The sequence below is a fragment of the Meleagris gallopavo genome, chromosome 6 (assembly GCF_000146605.3).
Source record: "Meleagris gallopavo isolate NT-WF06-2002-E0010 breed Aviagen turkey brand Nicholas breeding stock chromosome 6, Turkey_5.1, whole genome shotgun sequence".
Lineage (NCBI taxonomy): Eukaryota > Metazoa > Chordata > Aves > Galliformes > Phasianidae > Meleagris > Meleagris gallopavo.
Window position 1 is genome coordinate 39,747,859 of NC_015016.2, and position 20,581 is coordinate 39,768,439.

The 20,581-nt window shown below is 39.4% G+C and overlaps 1 protein-coding gene and 1 long non-coding RNA gene across 2 annotated transcripts in view; one reads left to right on the forward strand and one right to left on the reverse strand.

Moving 5' to 3' along the window:
* Positions 1–20,535, reverse strand: part of SNRK (SNF related kinase) — a 38,267-nt gene extending 17,732 nt beyond the window's left edge. The window contains exons 1-3 of the mRNA XM_003207214.4: positions 20,330–20,535; positions 9,187–9,285; positions 7,288–7,981 (exon numbers count right to left, since the gene is read on the reverse strand). Of these exons, the coding sequence (XP_003207262.1) occupies positions 7,288–7,876 (589 nt within the window). The 5' untranslated portion in view covers positions 7,877–7,981; positions 9,187–9,285; positions 20,330–20,535. The remainder of the gene's footprint in view (positions 1–7,287; positions 7,982–9,186; positions 9,286–20,329) is intronic.
* On the forward strand, positions 971–2,224 carry LOC109368282. The gene is made up of 2 exons (XR_002116172.2): positions 971–1,758; positions 1,912–2,224. It is a non-coding gene; the product is annotated as an uncharacterized LOC109368282 (long non-coding RNA).
* Positions 20,536–20,581: the final 46 nt, after the last annotated feature.

The following is a 20,581-nucleotide window of genomic DNA, read 5'->3' on the forward strand; positions in this document are numbered from 1 at the left end:
AAAAAAAAAAATCAGGCTTTGGACAGAACTTTTCAATATTGCAATAAGTTAACCAAATAAATGAGCTGAGTTTTTTGAAAGCACAGTTCCTTGGCTTGGGCCAAGGAATCAATGTACATCTGCAGCTCACATTTCCTTTTCAGAGCCTGGAACTCAGGTGCCTGTCCCAGTTTCACATTTAAGAATCCTAACCAAAGAACACAGGGAAGAGAAGGGTTACAGAAACCCAACTTCATATGAACCAATACAAACATTTATCTTTTATACAACTTAAAGGTTTTCTGCTATTCTTAGTAAAGCTTCGTCAAGATTGCTTACTTCCCTCTTCTCCAAGTGTTATCCAATTTATGCTCTCCAGAAAATTGCTGCAAAAAAAGAGTTTAGGCCTGGGGTGCTGCATGTCTTTAACACACTGACATGTAAAGCTTCCTATTAGTATAACTGAAAGGCAGCACACAGTACTCTCATTATGCTGCAGCAGCCAAAATCTGTCTCTTTCAGAAGCACAGCAAAGATCTTCAGAGGCAATTTATCATTTACATTGGATGCTACTGACTTGAAGTCACCGTTGTTATGTCCTGAATAAAATGAGAGGTTAGACTCTAAAAGCGTTAGCTAGCCAACTGCACCAGAGGACATTTCATTGCTTTTAAAGCCACTAAATACTGTTGCTCAGGAAAAGACTGCTGGAGCAGGATTCCCAGAGCCATGACAACCAGGGCTGTGTATACGCAACTTCCTTACATAACGTGAAGTCACTGCCATGGAAACCAAAGGACGTCATCAGCTGGCTGTGCTATGCCTGCCTTAAACACAGGGCACTCAAGCATCTGTTCTGCTCAAGTTTGTAAGCGGCACAAAACACATCCACATTCATCAGCTTAACCACTGAACTGGGCTTCGTCTCATCAGGCATTTATTGCTTTCTAATGTTCATCACTTAATTCTAAAACAAGCGCTATGGATTTCAGAAAGCTTTATTTTTGTGGCTTGGTACTTCAGTATGAGAGGCTTGCCCTAACGTCTTGCCCTTGCAAGTTAGCCACTTGTCACATTTTGTATGTGCTATGTGAACTTGTGATCATAAGCTAAAAATCTATACTCCTTTTGCAACAGACACATTTGCTTTAGCTACCTAAATTGAGTCCCCTTAATAAAGGAGTTCATTTGAGAAATTCATGGGAATAAGTAATTTTTCCTCCTAACAGAAGTAGAACTGCTGAGCAGTACGCACTGCATATGCTTTTCTGTTGGTCAGATAGACATATCTTTCTACAGAAAATGTACATTTAGTCAGGTTTTAGAGTAACCATTCCAATGAGAAGTAAGAGACAGCTGAATGTCAACTATCCTGCATGACAAGCCACTAAACTCAAGAGTAAAAAAAAACAATGAAAAAAATCAACTTATATGGAGATGAGAATGTGTACGTGTTTTTACCACTGCAAAGGTACCTACAGATGGGATCAATGAAGGATGGAAAGGGGCCCCAACTGGCAGCATCATGGGCAATTATTCCAATCACAGTGTTAAGATATTAAAGAGAACGTCATTGCCACAGCCTCTTCAGAGAACTGTGAAGAAAGTAGAATTCAAGGGGATCTCCTGAAGATGAGCCCTGAACGCTGAACGTTGAGTCTCTTTCAACATCAAGTTCTTCTGTGCAGAGCTAAATGTGGAAATTTTAATGTAAAAATCACCCACGTCTTTGCATTCTTGAAGGCAGCAACTGGGCAGTATCTCAAGGCTGTTTCCAAGGTAGGCACAAACACCCATCCTGAACTACTTCATTTGGACAGGAATTTAGGAGTGGAACTTGCCCTGGACTCAGGAGTAAGTCCAGGCTCATAATTCACAAGGGTACCAGTGACAAGCATGCTTGCTACTAGTTTGTATCTGTTTTCTTCACAGCACAGACTATGGAAAACAATGAAAACTCCAATTTGTAGAAAACTTCACACAACTGTCTGAAAAGCCAGAACACAGCTTAAGAGTACAAATTCGTATGACAAACACTGAAGGAAGATTTTTATGCACTTAATGAAAAAGTGCATAACCACAGTGAAAAAGAAGAAAAGCTGGTATCATACTGATCAGTGTTTCAGTGGTGCCTGTTACACTGGTGATAGGTTTGTGCTTCAGAAGATAATAAGTATGCCGACTCTCTACAGACAAAAAGCTTAGAAGATGCCATCCCTGGCATTAAAAAAAAAAAAAAAGAGAAACAAGACAGTATAGAATAAGCTTGTGTTAGCAGTATCAGTGTTTGTATGCATCACAAGTAGTTTTACACTACTATTCACACTGTTGATGAGTCTGGATGATGACAACACTGGACAAGCTGTAAATCTGAAGAGCATGGGTAAAGAACAAAATAGAATATCGACCAAAAATGTGATCTTTGAGTGACTGAACCCTTTTTCTGTTCTTTAGCATTCTGTGACTTTGAGTAAGCTTGCATACTGGCATCTCCACTTGCCAGAGATGCTGCTGTCCCGTGACAATATTATTTCTAAAGTTTCTGTAAAATGGGATTTACTTCTCCCTTGCAGAAGACTGAGGCAGAGATCTTTTGCAATCAATGACAACACCATCAGAATTTACAGGCAGAACTGGCTGTTCTTGCTTTAAAGCTCTGCAAATGCAATTAAAATGACTATTAGACCACACAGACAAGAGAATTAAGAGAAATCTCTTCCTTTCCCCAATCCCTACCAAAAAAAAAAAAGAGCAAAATAGCAAATGGCATTTAGCAAATTATTTTCATAATTAGTTTATCTGTCTGATGAAACAGTCTGTTCTATATGTTGCTTTATTTGACTAAGACATGCTCATCAGTAACTATTCTTATCTTTGGAAAGCATTTCTATTTTCATTCAGTTTGGCAACTATTGCTTACTTTTCCCCTCAAGATAATTGCCTGGCTTTTGCTGATTCCATGAAACTATTATAGACAAACTGTTGATGCTCTTAATGAGCAAATCAAGAAACCCCACACCTTCAACTTTTACTGAACAAATTCCACTGCCCTCAATCCAGAATAGTCTTCTTTACACTGATTTGTCAGTTCTGCATTTAGAAATGCATTCCTTCTCTTTTGGTTTCTGTTGCTTAGCCACATTTCCAAAACTATCGATTTAAGTCCCACCAGATCTGTGTTACCAAATTAGTTGATGGCTGAATGTAAGTCATTGGAGAAGTTGTTTGTAAGGCACACAAAATGAAGCTTCTGATCCTATGCACATGGATTCCATTAAGATAAATACTTTTTCCACAGCAGTTTGAAATATACTGAAAGCAGTTCACATGTGAAAGCGCCGGGATGCTAAAGGCATCCCTGTATTCAAGTGTTTAGTAGATATGCTAGTAACTAAAGTCCCGACAGCATGCCCTCTGTATTTTCACTTGGATACTGGCACAGAACATAAAATATTCTTTGCTAATGCCATTTGATGAATGACTGTCATTTTCAGTCAAATGAGCTTCTCTCGCATGGAAGGTAAAGACAAATGAGCTAGGCTGAGCTGATCTAACCTAAGCTTGCTTCTTGCAAAAAAGGACACATCTTATCACCTTCCCCCAGAACGCTGCTGCAAGCCGCAAGCTCCCATCACTTCCTTAGCACCAGCTCAAAACTAAGTGAACAAACAGCTCTGTTTGCTGACCTGGCAGAAGTTAAGCCTGTAGAAAAATTAATAGCCTTCTGTCAAATTAACTAATCAGATCAGCTCATCAAATAGGCAGCCACGCAACAGAGTGTAGCACACAAGAAGGGGTAGCTCTGCACTGATGCAAACAGAACGGAAGGGGAAAACCACATGCTGGAAGCAGCTACGTACCGTGCTATTTTAGCTTTCTGCACCCTCAAATCTTCAGACTCACCATGTAATACACCCAACTACCCAAAAATGATGCAACGTAACATTAAAAAAGGAGTTTTGGAAAAGAAAACAGTCATTAAAAAACTGTTGAAGGATTTTTTGCCTCACCTCTGTTTTACTTCTATCGTGTTTGGCTGCAATCCAATTTTGAACCTACTAGAATTCAAAAACACTGTCAGATATGCTAGGTAATTCAGTACCATATATGGCTTACAAACATCTTATTATTCTTTTCCCCCTTTAGCCAAGCCTGTCAAATCTTATATTCAGCATTCTCATAAGGTAAAAGGTCACTGTAAATAGCCACTAGCCACAATGCTTACATCAGTCTTTTACTTGGTGAATAAAGTGCTACATGCAGGCAGAAACATCAGAACGAGCTTCGTGCAGGTCAGATAAGGTCAGCTGCATGCTCAGCAGTGCTCAAGCACAGGGCAAACCTGGCTGAAGCTTTGAACGGCCACACACTCCAGCAGCACCATATGCAAATAAGCCTTTGCAAATCCTTGATGCAAAAAAGAAAACAGAAGAGCCCGAGATCCCTCCAGTAGTGACAAAGTGGGTCTGAACGCAATGCAGCTGCCCCTGCAACTTGACAGAAGGCAGCAAAATGGATCTGGACTCCACGCTGCCAGTCAAACAGCACTGAGTTTGAGTAACAGTAATATCCTTAGTCATGTTTTTATGACCAGCTCCCGTTATCCCCCTCTGCAGCGCTGTGAGGACAGACTGCTACACTAGAGGTCCATCTCCAATTTATCAGTTATTTGTGTATCACAGTACCACTTCAGAGGCCTGTGCTCAATAATGCTAAATAAACAACCCCAGTCCCACAATCCGACTAGAACAAATCTGAAGTTGTGAGAACAACACGGAGAACTCCAAGCAATAGAACTTCCCATTATCTAATTCACTCAGATTCTAAAAAGCCTTGAGAACATATGATGGTTGTCTAATGCTCTTCTTGCATCATTTTAACTATAGCCTTCAACACAAAAGGAAATGACAGAGCTAAATTAGGTACTCTCTTTTCAAGTGTGAAAGCTTTTAAGTAGCATCACAAAGGACAGATTAATCTCTAAACTAGCTGAAACAGTTACATTTCATAAAGCAAGCTTTTCCATAATTTTAAGCATATAACTCAATAAAAGGGCTGCCCTGAATATTTCAGCTCTTTGCAGTGACAAAAACGTAAATGGTATTTTCCCTTACAGTTATTCTAATATGATTAAGACATCAGACATGCCATTTTGTCACAAGCCTCACAACTGAGTGCACTGAGTTCTTTACTTTCTTTTTTTATTATGACAACTTCAGATAAATGCAAGCAGTATGGTGTTTTGGTTTTGTCACCAAAGAAGTTAGAATAGAAACTCTGCAATTTGCTGACAAGGTTAGAGGATCCAGTATCCAGTAACTGGTACTGTACTCTGGGGAGCAAGCAAGAACTGACCACTGCATGTATTTAAGTATCTTGGGAAATACAGATTAACTAGCATCCTTAAATTACACTAGAATTTCATTTTCAGCTAAGTTTTTTACTGTTCACAACAATGCATGATAAGCCAGACTGCTAGACACCTCCTCCTCTATTAATCAACTCAATCATTTTCTTCTGCTGCTATCATTTGATCAAACTGCTTACAAATTACTGTAAGAGCCGTTTTCTATGATGCCACCATTCTTACACTCAAACAATAAGGGGTCAAAGTGTGCTTTATTAACATATCATTTAATTCAGACTATCTGGTCAAAGCTTTTGGACTCAAGGCAGATTAAAACTCTCGAAGACATAGAAAGGCATCTCTCAAGGCCAAGTCCCAAAAAGATAACTCTCAGACAAACAATGTTTCTCCATTTCTAGAAAAGTCCTAGAATATAGCATTCGACAGAATTTACACCACTGTGACATTTCTAGAAGTGACCCTCACAAAAGTTGCATGTAATAGTTGTACGGCACTAGCTTACATTCCAACAAAGCTTAAGTCTTCTTCTAATGCTGAGTGAAGTGCAGCTACCAAGAAGCACCACTGCAGTTACTATTTACTCACTAACTACTTTTCAAAGTTTTATAAAACTGCAGTAGGAAAAAAAAACTACTTGTCACAGAGTATGAAACGCAGCAAGAAAAGTCTTAAGGCAACAAATAAAAACCTAGAGATGACCAAGGCAGCATCTCTGTTGTTCAGACCTTCAAGAACCATATCTTATACTCCTATTCCTCTCAAGTCCCCATCCTCACTCTTCCCACCTGCTGGTTACACACTCCAATTCATCCCCTCCTCTTAAGAAAAAAAAAGTTAATATCTGGAATTATTTATATTTTTTAAAAGGCAAGAATAATAGTTGAATAGAGTGCAGAAATATCTTGTCAGTCTATAAAAATATCCTAGCCTTCATCAAGTAGCTTAGCAAAACTTGGGCATGTTGAAAGTCTCAGAATTTAAACCACTACATGTTAAACACAGCAAAACAGAGCCACAGTAGTGTACTCAATCCTCACCAGCATTACGAGACTAGAAGCATTGCATAACAGGCACACAAGGACAAGAAATATTGCAACTACTGTAAGTCATTGGAAACGTTATGTACCTGAATGTGTGGTTAATGCTACTTCAGCTAAAGATATGATCACACGATAGTATTTACTATCGCCAACATTAAAAAAAAAAACAACAACCTATGTTACTTCTAATAGCACACACAGGAGGCCTAAAAGAATAGCAAGACAATTCCCTGTATTGGTCTAGCACACTGAGCTATCCAGGTGCAACACAAAAACCAACTTACACATGGCTACTACTCTTATCTTTTAGAATGGGAATCAACTAGGAACTTACTCCCTACTTTCAGTTCTCAGACAAGAAAATGTAATAGATGTAATAGGGAGTTAATGCTGCTCTTAATGTTTTGTTTCATTTGCAAGCTAAGTACGTACATACTATAAATGGATTCCCACCACCTAACAGCAGAACACATAAGTACCATGAACTCACAGGGTCATTCAGATGGCTAAACTAAACAAGAAATAATCAATAGTTTTGGGGGATTTAAACAAAGGAAATTAAGAACAGGTACTTTCCTTAGAAGGAGGTAATGTCCTTGAACAAAGCAAGTTCAAGCTTATGTTTGCATCAATATACTGCATTCACCTTACTATTAATATTAAAGTTTTGTTTTGTTTTTACAACACACAATCGTATTAGTCCATGTTAAAAGAATGTCAATAACTTCTTCTGATAGAGATGCTCCAACACTAAGTCATCTGTAATTTTAGCATCACAATAACATTTCCTGCCAATTAGCTGGTTTCCACACATGGCATTATCTTGAAAAAGAAAACAGAGTGGTACAACATCATGGTACTTTACATTCAGATCAGTTGTTGAATTCAAAGAGGACATACCCACTGCTGGTGCATCATATTCATCCCCAAGTAAAATTTCAGGAGCAGAATATGCGAGAGATCCACAGCTCGTGGTGAGTTTTTTTCCAGGCTGAAATTTGTTGCTGAAGCCAAAATCAGTTAATTTCACAAGTCCTTGTTTTTCAAAGAAGACCACATTCTCTGGCTTTAAGTCTCTGTGAACTACATGCAGTTTGTGGCAGTATGATATAGCGTGAACTATTTGAGCAAAGTACTTTTTTGCCAGATCCTCATTCAGACCTTCTTCGTGCTTCATGATGTAATCAAACATATCCCCTCCATCACCTAGTTCTAAGATGAGATAAAGTTTAGTCTGGGTGTCAATCACTTCATATAGCCGTACAATATTGGGATGTTGTACTAGTTTCATGCATCTAACTTCTTGAAAAAGATGTCCAGTAGCTAGAGTATCCAGTTTGGTCTTGTCAATTACTTTTACTGCTACTTTTTCACCTGTAAAGACATGTCGAGCAAGTTTGACCACAGCAAAATGTCCTCTGCCCAAAGTCTTATCCAAGTCATACAATCCTGCAATTTTTCCATCATATCCTCGTTTGAAGCCTGCCATTCTGTTTCAGAAGATGAAATAATGCTCAAGCTCTTTGGAACTGTGATCTTTTCATAGAAGAGTATCCGTTGCAAATAAATAGTCCATTGTCACTGCCAAGCACGCCTGAAAAAATAGAGACAAGATTATATATTTGTATGAAAGTAAGCAAAACCATTATCCTGTAATGATTTTGAAGTCACACAGGCATGTTATTACAGATTACTTATAAGATCTTGAGGAGTTTTTGTAAAGAGTTTGATAAGTTATACCGCACTGACCAATACATTTCTGAAGCCACATTATCAGTATGTTTGATGAGAGTGAATTTCAACAGCGCATTAACAAAAATTTCACCAAAGCTGCGTGGCATTCGTGTTCTTGTAAGAAATACGTGAAGGCATCAGTGCTACAAGCACTGTTAAAACTGACAGAGCCAGAATCTGCAACTTTTCTGGCTATTTTAATGGCCAGAAATCAGCTGGACATTTACATGAAAACATTTATCTTAGACTTCAGTTTATTCTTTCAGGTTGCAGCATGTTAAACTGACATGCCTGATTTCGTTTTGTTACACATGAGTTTAAGTATTATCGACTAATCCTGTAATTACCACAAATTAACAAAGCTTTATAGGCTGAAATTAAAACATGTGGCTTATAAAAAAAGTTTGGTTAAATATTTTGACTAGTTATAAAAACTGGTGATAAAAAGTTTGTGTATTCAGCAGCCCTGGCAATAAGTCAGTAAGAATAGAAAGGAAGCAGAGATACCACAGGAGGTTCAGGTTGTGCTGAATTCCTGCTTGCATTTAATCCAGCATGCATTTAAAGAGGTAAGGTCCATTTTACAGAACGTTCATATTCAGACCTGTTTTAGGTCTCATGCCTTATTTTTATTTTATTTAATATGTAAAACACTCCAAAAAACTTTTTCTTGTTGTAACTTAGACTGGAGTTTAACCATCTGTAGTTATCAAAAAGCGAGCCATTCATCCCACTTCAAGCACAAAGCACCTAGAAATATAAAAACTAGATGGCTTACTGCCAACTCAATGAAACAGAAAACAGCTCTTTGTAATATATTTTCTTTTTTAGAAAACATTTTCTCAGTTTCAAAACAAAAACTTCAAAAAGAAAAGCTTTGAAAAGGAAGCTGGCAAGCAAACAGCTCCTGACATTAGCTATTCTCAAGTCAGAAACATAAGCATTAAAAACACTCCCTGCTACACAAGTTATTTCACAGGCAGTAAACTAATGAACTTGATTTCCTACGTATTCCATTACAAGCTTAGGGTCCTATGAGGATTGTCTGATGTTTAACAAGCTCACCTTACTGCTTCTCCCAGCTGGAATCATGGTATAACCTCTTCTCTATCCAGCTGTCTACTTCCATAAAGTCAGTGGGAATGCAGTTCAACACCTCCACCCCTGTAAAATTTGAATGAAATCAATCAACTTTTGAAACTTCAAAACTTAACCAAGGAACGGAGCAAATGCAATGATTACATAAACATGAAGTGTTTGTTGTTATTCTCTGCTGTTTGTTTTGGGAGGAATATTAATCAAGCTTTAAAAAGAACAAAGCTTAATTGATTTTTGCTACTGGACCTCTTTATTCAGCTATTAAGCACTCTACTTCAGATATTCTTCCAAGAACAACTATTTCACTTACAGATACCATAGCATCAAAATCTAGTGCTGAAATAACAAATGAGTTTTCTGTTAAAGATTGTTTTCTCTTTTTGGATTTGATTATTCAAGGTACAGGCGGATATTACGCATCCATAAACTACAATAAAACATCTAAAACTTAAGAGCAATCGTGAAAGCCAAAGTCGTTTCCTAGCACATTCGGAGCATGGTCATTTAAATCTAGGGCCTCCCACTGGAAAACAACAAATCTATTTTCAAGTAATCCCCAAGCACTACCTCTAAGAGGCATCAAATACCTCAAATCAAAGTAAGTCTATTCTTGTTTATGCAGAAAGGTGAAGTACTACATTGACACATCCCATCTTGCAATACATACTGCATAGATGAGCAACCTGAACTCAAATCCATATTCCATTTGGTAAGGATGCCTACAGTCAAGAACCACGTCAAGGTTTCTTCTCAGTCTACTTTATGACCAAATACATGGGAGGTAATGTTGGATCAACAGGACAGAAAGTAGCAAGGAAGCAAATGTAACCGAGGAAAACAAACACTGAAGAGGTATCTGAGAGGAGACTGAAGAGATGAGGTTTTTCTTGGATTGATTTAAAACTAATGCTTCAAACAACTCCTGTTCATACCCAAGGGAACCTCTCAGCAGACAGTTTTCTACTGCATCGAGACAGCAAGTGCACAGACTACCTCCCCAGTATGGACAATTTTGTATCAGGTTAAGATTACTGGGTCTGGGAAATTGACTCCATACTTTTTCCAACAACAAATCTTTCTAATTCAGTACTTGCCTTTCACAGTATTAAAACTGTACATCAAGGATTATTATACACAAAAGCTTTAAGGGATTGAAGCTTCAGTAGGGTTGCAATATCTGCTCCTCAACATAACCCTCACTGCTAGTCTTACAGAATCTCCTCTATTGCCATCAACTGAATCACATTATACATCCCATCCTTACTCCAGAAAGTACAAAACTAGATGATGGCATGCTGCCAAAGACCCATCTTGAACTGCTTCCTACCTGGTAAGTCACCACTAGAAGATGCAAAGGAAAGAACACGAGACAAAAGCAAACAACAATAAATAATGAAACCCTACTTATCTCTAGCAGACTCAGAACCTTCTTTACAGGTATTAATAACATCTGGTGGATTCCATCCAGATGAAATAGTCGGTGCTCTATAAAAGTATGTCAGGTTTTAGTATCACAAACACCCTACAACAAGCTAGTTAAGCTGTTAAATACGTGTGCTTTGAGAACCACTTCTTGTTTGTATTTGGTCACCTAATAAGTTGTGCATCTTCACACTCACCATCTGTCTCAAAACAAGAACTATCATACCCTAATTTACCTCTGCCTGAAGCAACTCACAGATTTAGGTTCCTTCACAGTTTCAGCTCTACCTTGGTCAAGCCTGAGTTTATGATTCCTTTTACAGAGGTCAGTTCATAGGCTTTAACATTCTTCTCACTCTTCTCCAGACATTTCTTGGTTTATCCTTACTTAGATCAATTTGTTGGTTTACGTGAAGCTTTTTATCCTGCCCGTTCATTTAGACTGCTACTGAACACAACTGTCTTCATATAATGCTTTATTATAGCTTTTCAGTAATATAAGGTGACAGAAGCTGCACCCCAAACCACTGATCTAAATCCTAAACAGGCTGCACGCATGGCCTGCATGGCACATTCTGAACTTACTGAGAGCAGCCCTCCAGAGAGGCTTAGAGGCTTTAGCAGATGCAAAGTTGGACATGAGCCAGCAGTTGCAGCCCAGAAAGCCAACCATATGCTGGGCTGCATCAGAAGAGGTGTGGCTAGCAGGGAGAGGGAGGGGATTGTCCTCTATATTGCCCTAGAGAGGACCCATCTGGGGCCTGGAATCCTTACCAGAGGACAGGAGCATCTCTTCTATGGAGAGGGGACGAGAAAGCTGGGGTTATTCAGCATGGAAGGCTGCAGTGGGGTCTCTGTAGAGCCTTCTCCAGAATGTGAAGGTAGCTTTTACAAGGAAGAGAACAACTTTTTACACTGACAGTGACAGGACTAAAAGAGGAGAGATCTGGGTTAGCTGTTTTGAAGCAATTCTTTGCTCAGAGAGCAGTGAGGCACTGGCACAGTCTGCCCAGAGAGGCTGTGGGTGCCCATCCTTGGAGGAGTTCAAGTCCAGGCTGGAGGGGCCCTGGGCAGCCTGATCTAGTAGGTAACAACCTTGCACGTGACAGAAAATTTGGAACTGGATGGTTGTTAAGGTCCCTTTAAACCTAAGCCAGTCTATGATTAAAAAAAAAACTCTAACCAGACTTTTTATAAATAAAAAACACTTTTTAAAATTTCTAGTAGGGCATTAATCATCCACACAAATCTGGTTTTGCCCATAATCCATCCTAAACTAGTACCTTAAGCTGAACTACTTTAAGAGTTTGAGAACTTTCTATATAAGCTATCAACACCATGAACTACTATGCTCAACTTCTTACAGACTCCTTCTTGCCCAAATATTAACCTCAAGATTTAAACCTCCATTCAGAAGAATTCATCACAACCTGCAAGTCTGACTCAAGCCACAAAATAGGTCTCTGAGGAGACGTGGCTTTAAGAGAGATCTTCTTTAAAGTCCCAGATTCAAAGATACCCGAGTATTTGCGTTCACACAAAACAGAGCTTTCTTATTAGATGGCAAAAACCAAAACTTCGGCACTGGAAGGAGCAAGGATGACTGACCAAAAAAGGCTCAACTCATTTTAGTTTAGCATTTTTTCCAAATTTAAGAAGGTTCCATTCTTGCAGAGGGGAGAAAGCAAAGCCAGCCAGATGTAACAGAACGTAATTTGTCTGAATTTAAGCATCTAGAACACTCAGCTCTGAGGAAAGACTTATACATAACTATGTTGTTCACTTGGCACATTTGCAGCAATGTTTGTACAAGCTAGATGTTTATAACTCATAAACATTAACCTGCCAACATTATTCCAGCAAAAATCAGTTACGCTTAAGCCACAGAAAAATACATCAGACAGTAATCAATAGGATAAAAGCTTACAGAAATGGGAATTAAACTACATTTATTAATGCTGCAGTCTTATTAGCTGAAATTAACATAGATTCATCAGTAGTTTAACATAAAGCCTCAGTAAAAGACTAACTTTTAATTCTGTGCTTTTAAAACAAATGCTTAGAGCTGAAGCTCCCACATCTGAACACAAGCTTGCTAGACATACTAAAGTAAAAATGGTTTGCTAGTAGGAAACAGAGACAAAAGCCTGACAGTACATAAACACACAAAGCTTGGCTACAGTGTAAGTATTCTAATTAAGATAACACAGTTGTTACGTTTATACTTTTCACTGATTTTGCTTTTAGTTCTACCATATCCTGACAAAGAAGTAATCCTTTCCTCAGTTTCTCATTAGAGGAAGAAAGAATTTTGGAAGTACTTAAGGAGCAAGAAAGAGGGCACAAAGCAGCGGCCTCAAGTTGTGCCAGCAGAGGTTTAGAATGGACATCAGACAGAACTTATTGATGGAAAGAGTGGTTAGGAGCTGGACAAGGCTGTTCAAGGAGCTGGTGGGATCACCAGCCCTGCAGGCATTTAAGAGACATGGACACAACACTCAGGGTATCGTTTAGTGGAGGTCTTTGTACTGTTAGGCGATGACCAGACTTGATGGACATAAGGGTGCCTTCAAACCTAGGTGATCTTATGACTCCATGTAGGTTGCTCCAGAAGTAATACCTCCCATATGTTTCCGTGGCAACTACAACAGACATAAAGAGCACAATAACACTATTTGACAGAACAAATCTCAGCTATAAAACACTATTTCAACACATTCACCACCATTAGCTGATTTGTGCAGATGACCTTAATGAGATGCTCTTCATTTTGTGGTATGATAGCTGTGCAAGTCCATCCAGAACGTGGCTTGTTTTTCATGTCATTGTCACCACTGCTAAAACATACCACCCATCACCTCACTGTGCTCACATTCGCTGTTCAGCCTCCAGAAATACTCAGCAAGCTTCAATGACTGTCAGTGGGTGCAGTTTTTCCGTCATGGAGGAATTCCATTCCACATCTTTGCTTTATACACGCTTGTGTCACACCATTCTGTCCCTCTGCTGCCATCAGTCACACAGCAACAACATTGAATGGAATACTGGTGGGAAAGTTCAACCTCTTCTGCTATACCATCCAACATCCACCTCTGATGTCATGGGTGAACATAAAAGAGGAGGCATTACTTTCAGAGCAACCACTGTATACATCCCATCTCACAGATACTGCAGTTTTCATAGCAGAGATCTGCAGAAGCAGTTTTGTAATATTAGATGCATCTATTTAAGAGACAGAACAACAGTACAGCAATTCAGTCATCCCTAGAAGTATCTGGATTGATGATGTCTAACAGGCCAGTTTAGAAAAAAACAGCACATTTCAGAGACATTACTGTTTCTGTAAGCAACCCATTCTTCCCATGAAGTTTCCATTAGATTATATGTTACATGCAACACCAGCCTAATTCATCCAGCTTTAATGCCTGTATTAGCTTCTTAATTTAGAAAATAGAGTCAAGGCTCCCCTTCAGTGTAACACTGCAGTATCATCAAAACAAAACCTTCCCTCCATTATCAGTCTAACAGACATGAAGCCTGAAGTAATCTTGACCGACACGCATCCCTCCAGAGAGCTAACCATTCCTGTCTGGAATTCACACAGAACAGAGATACAGACAACACATACAAGTCACAAACAAATTGCAGATAGCAGAATAGACCAAATGAATCATTTCTTAAGAGCACGTTTTCATTTTCTGTAAGAGGAGTTTAAGGTGACAAGTTCTGTCACATTATGTGCACATAATACGCATCTACAAATTAAAGAAACATCACCCTCCATTTCTCCTTTCAGCCTCTCGTCTCAGAAGAATAACAGCATCTACACCAACTATTTATTTACTAAATAAATACATGTTGAGGATAAGACTTACCTTGCTATTCTAACTAGAAACTGTAAATCAAAATTCAGCACAAGTTGATCACAGATACAGAAGCAACTTTTTGACTCAGAAAGTAACTTACACAAGTTGTTATAATCCGAGTGTGTATCAAAGGAAGTATCTACTCAGTATACAAACTTGGCAAGGGCAAGTAGGATTTTTCATATTATTTCACTGTTTCCTACCAATGTTTATCTGCTATCCTACAGCAAGATGCCTTCACAGCCCAATCTATACGTCTCTGAAGGCAGTTTGTTTTTATAAAAGCATGACCCACTCTTTATGTGTGAGGATACTACAGTGTGCTTATCTGCTTTCCTGAGAAGGCTTTTGTTCATTGATTCTCTTATATAAAGGAAAGTCAACGTGCTTGAAGCAAGTACGAAGTGTTGCATACATGAAGCTTGAAGAGCATTCATGGTTAATGTATACTACATGCTCTGAAATCTGGTCATGATCCATTTCCTCCACGGTATTACAGATTTGTAAAACCCCACAGTACCTGATACCCCCTGAACAGACTGGCACAATATGGGACTTATAATCTGGAACACTTGTGCTCCCTCTGTTTCCACACACAGGCATCACAGCACAACAAAGAAGCCCTTCCTGCCTGGCTTTCCTGTGACCTGTGCCTCCACAACCGCCAAAGGTACTCAAAGCAACGCCAATCTTCAGCTGCCCTACAGCCAAATGCTTTGCAGATACAGCAAAGGAGGGAGACTAGGTTTTAGGACTCTGCCCTTACATAAAACAAGGCTATCTTACATGTTCTTCCCCCTTGATATGCTTGTACGTTGTGGTGTACTTGTGCCTTTCTGTTCACTGATGACAAAACCCACGAACCCTCGCACTCCTGCCAAGTTCCTCAGTACAACACTGCATGTATGCCTTGAGAGATCTACTACTTCACTTATTTTGTTTTTATAATAGGTCTCACTGCTAGCTCCCACAGCAGCACCATTCACCTCACAGCACTCTTAGTAAAATGTCAAGATATGTCAGCAAATCCCTCTACCAGTCCCGATGGCTACACCTATGATGATAAACAAGAAGAGTTGCCAGGTAGGTCCACAATCCATATAAACAAAATAATTAATTTGCATAATCTAATAACATTCCCCAGTTCTAAATAATATTCAGAATTTTGCTCCGAGAAGGTATGAGTTGCCAGGTGCTAATTAAGTTCTGCCATTTAGCATTAGTGAAGTGTTAGCATTTTATTATTTTAGGATGTGTTGCAGGTATCAGAGTTATTAATGCCTCAGCTTAATCCTTCTTAGAACTAAACTAGAAGTAACAAAACACTAAATAAGAATGCTCCAACTCTTAGGCCTACTATTTGGAGAATAGTCAGATGTAGAATTATTTCACAGGCCCACAAACTTCATAAAACAATGCTCCTGGACCTACAAATAAAAGTCTTGTGGATGAGCTACAGTGTGTGAGTGGTTAGTATTATAGATTAGGGAAAAATATAAAGTATACTAGCTTAATATGTTGCAAAAGATTTAGGACAGCCTGCACAACCTGAGAGTGAAGAGCAAGACATCGTGATCCTCCCGTGCAGCAGTGTGGTGCCCAGCACGAGAAGAACATGGATCTGTTGGCCAGGCTCAGAGGAGGCCATAAGGCTGATGAGAGCACCTGAAGCAGCTCTCCCATGGAGACAGGCTGAGAGAGTTGGGGCTCAGCACAGAATAGATGACATGGCTATTAAGGGGACACATGTGCTAAGAGTGATCAAATTATGAGCCACAGACAAACCACTGTAAGTAATCACTGGCAATGATCCCAAATGCCTTTAGTTGTGAAATGTCTTAAGAGCCCAAGATACTTTCACAACCACACTGATAACTGCTGTTCACAAAGCACTTTCCATTTCTAAGAGGTAACAGACAAGACAAATGCAATCAATCCATGGACTTGATAAACTCAGCAATAGCTTTACACTTTTTAAAGTCTTCTCAACAGCCACAGCTGCAAAGGCAGTTAATTTCCAGGTCTGTTTTTCTCCCATGCCTCTTCCCAAAGTCCAGCATTCAGCTAAACAAATAGAAAAACGTGTTCCATGAAACACACACCAGCACCCTGTTCACATGTCAAATGCTTCAGCAGTACAGACCACTTAAGATCTAAAGCTGCTCTTTATTGCAGAGAATACCAGACCTTCTCAAATGATCATCTCCCCTAAACTGCCTTCTGTAAAGTAGTATATGAAAAACATCTCTTTTTAAGAGTACTTCCTGTATCCTTAAATCTTAGTTTCAGAATGGTGACATCAAGCTATGTATTATTATGTATTAAACTTATCACTTCGCAGTATCTGCTGGAAAAATTCTCACCCATAGGAAATTAACACGGATGTTTTAATTACAGATCTTCATAAACCTTACCAATCGAGATCTGATCTCAATCATCAAGCCTGACAATCGCAGAAACCAGCAAGCATTTCAACAACTTTGCGAGCAAGAGAAATTACTCATGGTACGCATTTAACTCAGAAGTCCATTTTATGCCTCTTCTTCTCCAACCTTGGCTTTGATATTCTAGATGTTTCTCTTTGTTCCTCCTCCCAGAATTAGCGAAGAACATGAAGCTGGTGAAGAAATTATTGATGTATCAAACAGGAGTCATTACTGTGATTCATGATGGAATCATTATCTTTTAGACAGGACTTGGCATCAGCCCTTCCAGAAAACCTACTGTAAGAACATGGCAAACTAGTCAGATTTCTACCCCATCACTCTGGACTCTTTTAGAAAAAAGAATCACCTCATCTACTCCATGCTCATTAACTCTCAAGAGTTGTTTCCCCTCTTTTCAAATGTCTATTTATAATGTTACCAAATGATTTTCACATGCTAGACAGCACAGAAGCCATCAACAGAAGCTCCCAACATTCCACTATTAACCAATGAGTACTTCAGCATAGCTTAACATTAATAAATTACTACTAATATTTGTTGTTTAAATTCACAATCACAAACATGATTTTTATTCTTATTAAGGGAGGTGAAATCACTAAGTACTCCCCAGTAAATGCGTGCATAGTGTTAGCATCTATTACAAGCAATCATTTCCATTAAAGAAAAGAACCATTAACTATCTCAGCTCAAATTCCAGATAGCTTCATTTCTTTAGCATTTTATCTGGTAGTATAAGAATTAAAGTACTTCAATTGACTGGATGCTGCTGTTTTCCAAGCAGGACACAAACTACCTAAACTGTAAGAAACAGCACCTATCGCAACTTAGTTACTCTGTTTCAGTGCCTCCTCCTCACTCCTAACATCTCTTATTAGCTAAGATCCTGCTAACACCCAAAATTCACCATGCTCCAATGTGAATCAAAGTTACAAAAATCTAAGCTGTTATCTCATCTCCCAAGCAGTAACGTTGGTGTAAATTATAACTAGACAGGACACTAATACCAACAAGAAAGTCCATCAAATTCAGTGCAGCACATATGCCCCAATGCTGTTGTAAAGGGTCACTGCACAACTCAGACATCAATTTTTTTTCAGAAAGCAACCACTTTGTTTCGTATTTTGCAGGCATGAGAACTACACAGCCTTTGTACTTCATTAAGTTCTCAACACTGCTAACTTGAATCAACTTATGTGTGCCAGAACTCTGCCAGGGTAAGTTATCCTAGAATTGTGCATGAAAATACGGTTTTTCAAATCCTCTTAAGCCCTTACATAACGTTACATGCATTAAAACAGCAGCTCCTTTACATTATTTCAGAAGCTGCAGCATTGGAAGTACTGTGGCAAGGAAGATGAGCAGCACTTCATGTGTTACTAAAGTTAACAGCTTATGCAATTTATTATTCGTGTATTCATCACAAACTGCAGTTCAGCAGTATGTGTAAGAGACAATGTCCCGGATCTGAACCATGTTTCATTGATTTTTTTTTTTTTAAGACATAATTAGAAAACACTACTGTGTAGAAATGAACAGAAGCTCATCAAGAAGTTTTAAAGCGTTTTAGCACATTTTTGAAAGTAGGAAATAAAAACACAAGAAAAAAGATTGCATTATTTTGTGCTAGCTACACCAGGATACTGTGCCCTTGAAAGCAGGACAGGCAGCAAAGCAAGACAAAGGCACTAAGTTTGGCATTATAGCTAGTAAGATATAAAGGGCAGCAATACACTGAAGGTGCAGATCTGCAAAATGACTCAAATATGAGACTGAAAGTACAGAAGTAGAACCTTAGAAGAGACCAGATTGGTCAGAAGAGTGCATGAGGAAGATGACTACTGCAAGTAGATGGGTATCTGCAAAGCCGTGTTAACATGCACAGTTTTAACACGCTATTTAAAATAATCATAAGGCAGACTACGCATCCACAGCACAACAGGGAACAGTGACTGTGACACACCACCCACACCATATGGGAATATTAGTTCGTGTAGCAAGACGATTCAAGGAACATCAGTAACCTGTACAGAAATTTTGGTACCTAAAAAACACACAAGCAAAGACAACCTGTTCCTTCTTGCTTCACATTTATTAAGACAGTTTATCCCTAAATTGATAAAGATGCAATTTCCCCTTCTTGTTCTTGTTAGAACCCTCACACGTGGGACACAAAATTGAAGACTCAAGACAGTCAGATGAACTGTCTTAGAAGATGCCTTGCTTACCAAGCACTTTCCCAGCATTCTTGCCCACCTTCTCTTCCCAGTCACCTGGAGCACTGCACCACCACTTTACTCCTTTCATGGCCATTTAGCATATTCAAGAAAAAAAGTGAGACGAGACCAGACTTTCATCCCCTTATCTTCTACTGTTAAGCTCCCAAATTCGGATTTTTCAGGCATCAAGTTAAAGGGCAAGTACTACTCTATTCAAATAAACCTTTGAACATTTCACAAGGTAAAATCCAACTGCATTAGTTAGCAGTGACCATTAATTCTTCTAAGCTTGTTCCATGTTCCTTCTTTCCAAGCAAAAGCAATTGTACGAAAACAAACATCACCTGAATTCCCACTTTCTGTGATGTACTTACAGCTACTTTAAAAAAGAAACACTCATTAACCCAGTTCTTAATGGTGCATGCCTTGCAAAAACTGCCTAATTCTAGCATAACCATCATTTGCTCGTAAACACTTTCATACAGATTTCATTTTGCTGAGATTCATTAAACTGGTCCATCTCCAGAGCCAGGAGATCTAAGTATATTCAGAATAACAACTCCAAAGAGCAGCCTATATGACTAAGTAGTGACTGCACTACAGAGGGCAGGAGTAAGCAGATTTGCTTGCAATTCATTCATGCTGGACGGCTCTAAGTCACACAATACAATTCAGCTGTTCCAGGAACTGCAATGGTACTATTGAGGAAACCACTTCTTTGCATATCTGCTCATAACCAGCAGTTGAAAGCAAGATGATCGGCAAAAAAACAGTCCATGCATAAGCAAAAGCCCAGAGCTGTTGTTTGCTTGTTGCTGTTTTTTGTTTCTCCAAATTTCTATATCCCCATCTAAAGCTTTCTCCTTCACAGGTGTTCTAGCATCACTTCCCAATAAAAATATCCAAGGCAAAAATAGGTCACATTTGTCTCCAACCGTCCTCAGGCCAACGCTAGCTTTTCCCTGGCGGATGTCCTCCAATACTTCATTCAGCCGACTTATAAAGACAAACATACCACACGCAGCTGTCCTTTAGCTATCCCTGAGCCTTTTAATCGACCGCAAACATCTGTAGAAGTACACTGAACCAGCGGAGCTCCAGCTGGCTCGGTGTCCACAGGGCACCTAGCAGACAGCACAGAGATCTCTCCGGGACTCACCTACTTAGCCAACCGATTTGCACAGCACCCCCAAGGCGGCACACTCAATGCAATAGGTGCACCGACAAAAGCAATAAGGAGCACGGAGGAGGAACGCGGGACACTCGCGCCTTCGTTCTCGTGCTCCGGCTCCCGGCACAAGACGCCGGCTCGCTTTCCGCAGAAACCTGTTGGCTTCGCACCCGGTTCCGAGGGGCAAGACGCACCGTCATTCCCCAAACGCCCCGCGACCGGACGGGCTCTCGAACCGGC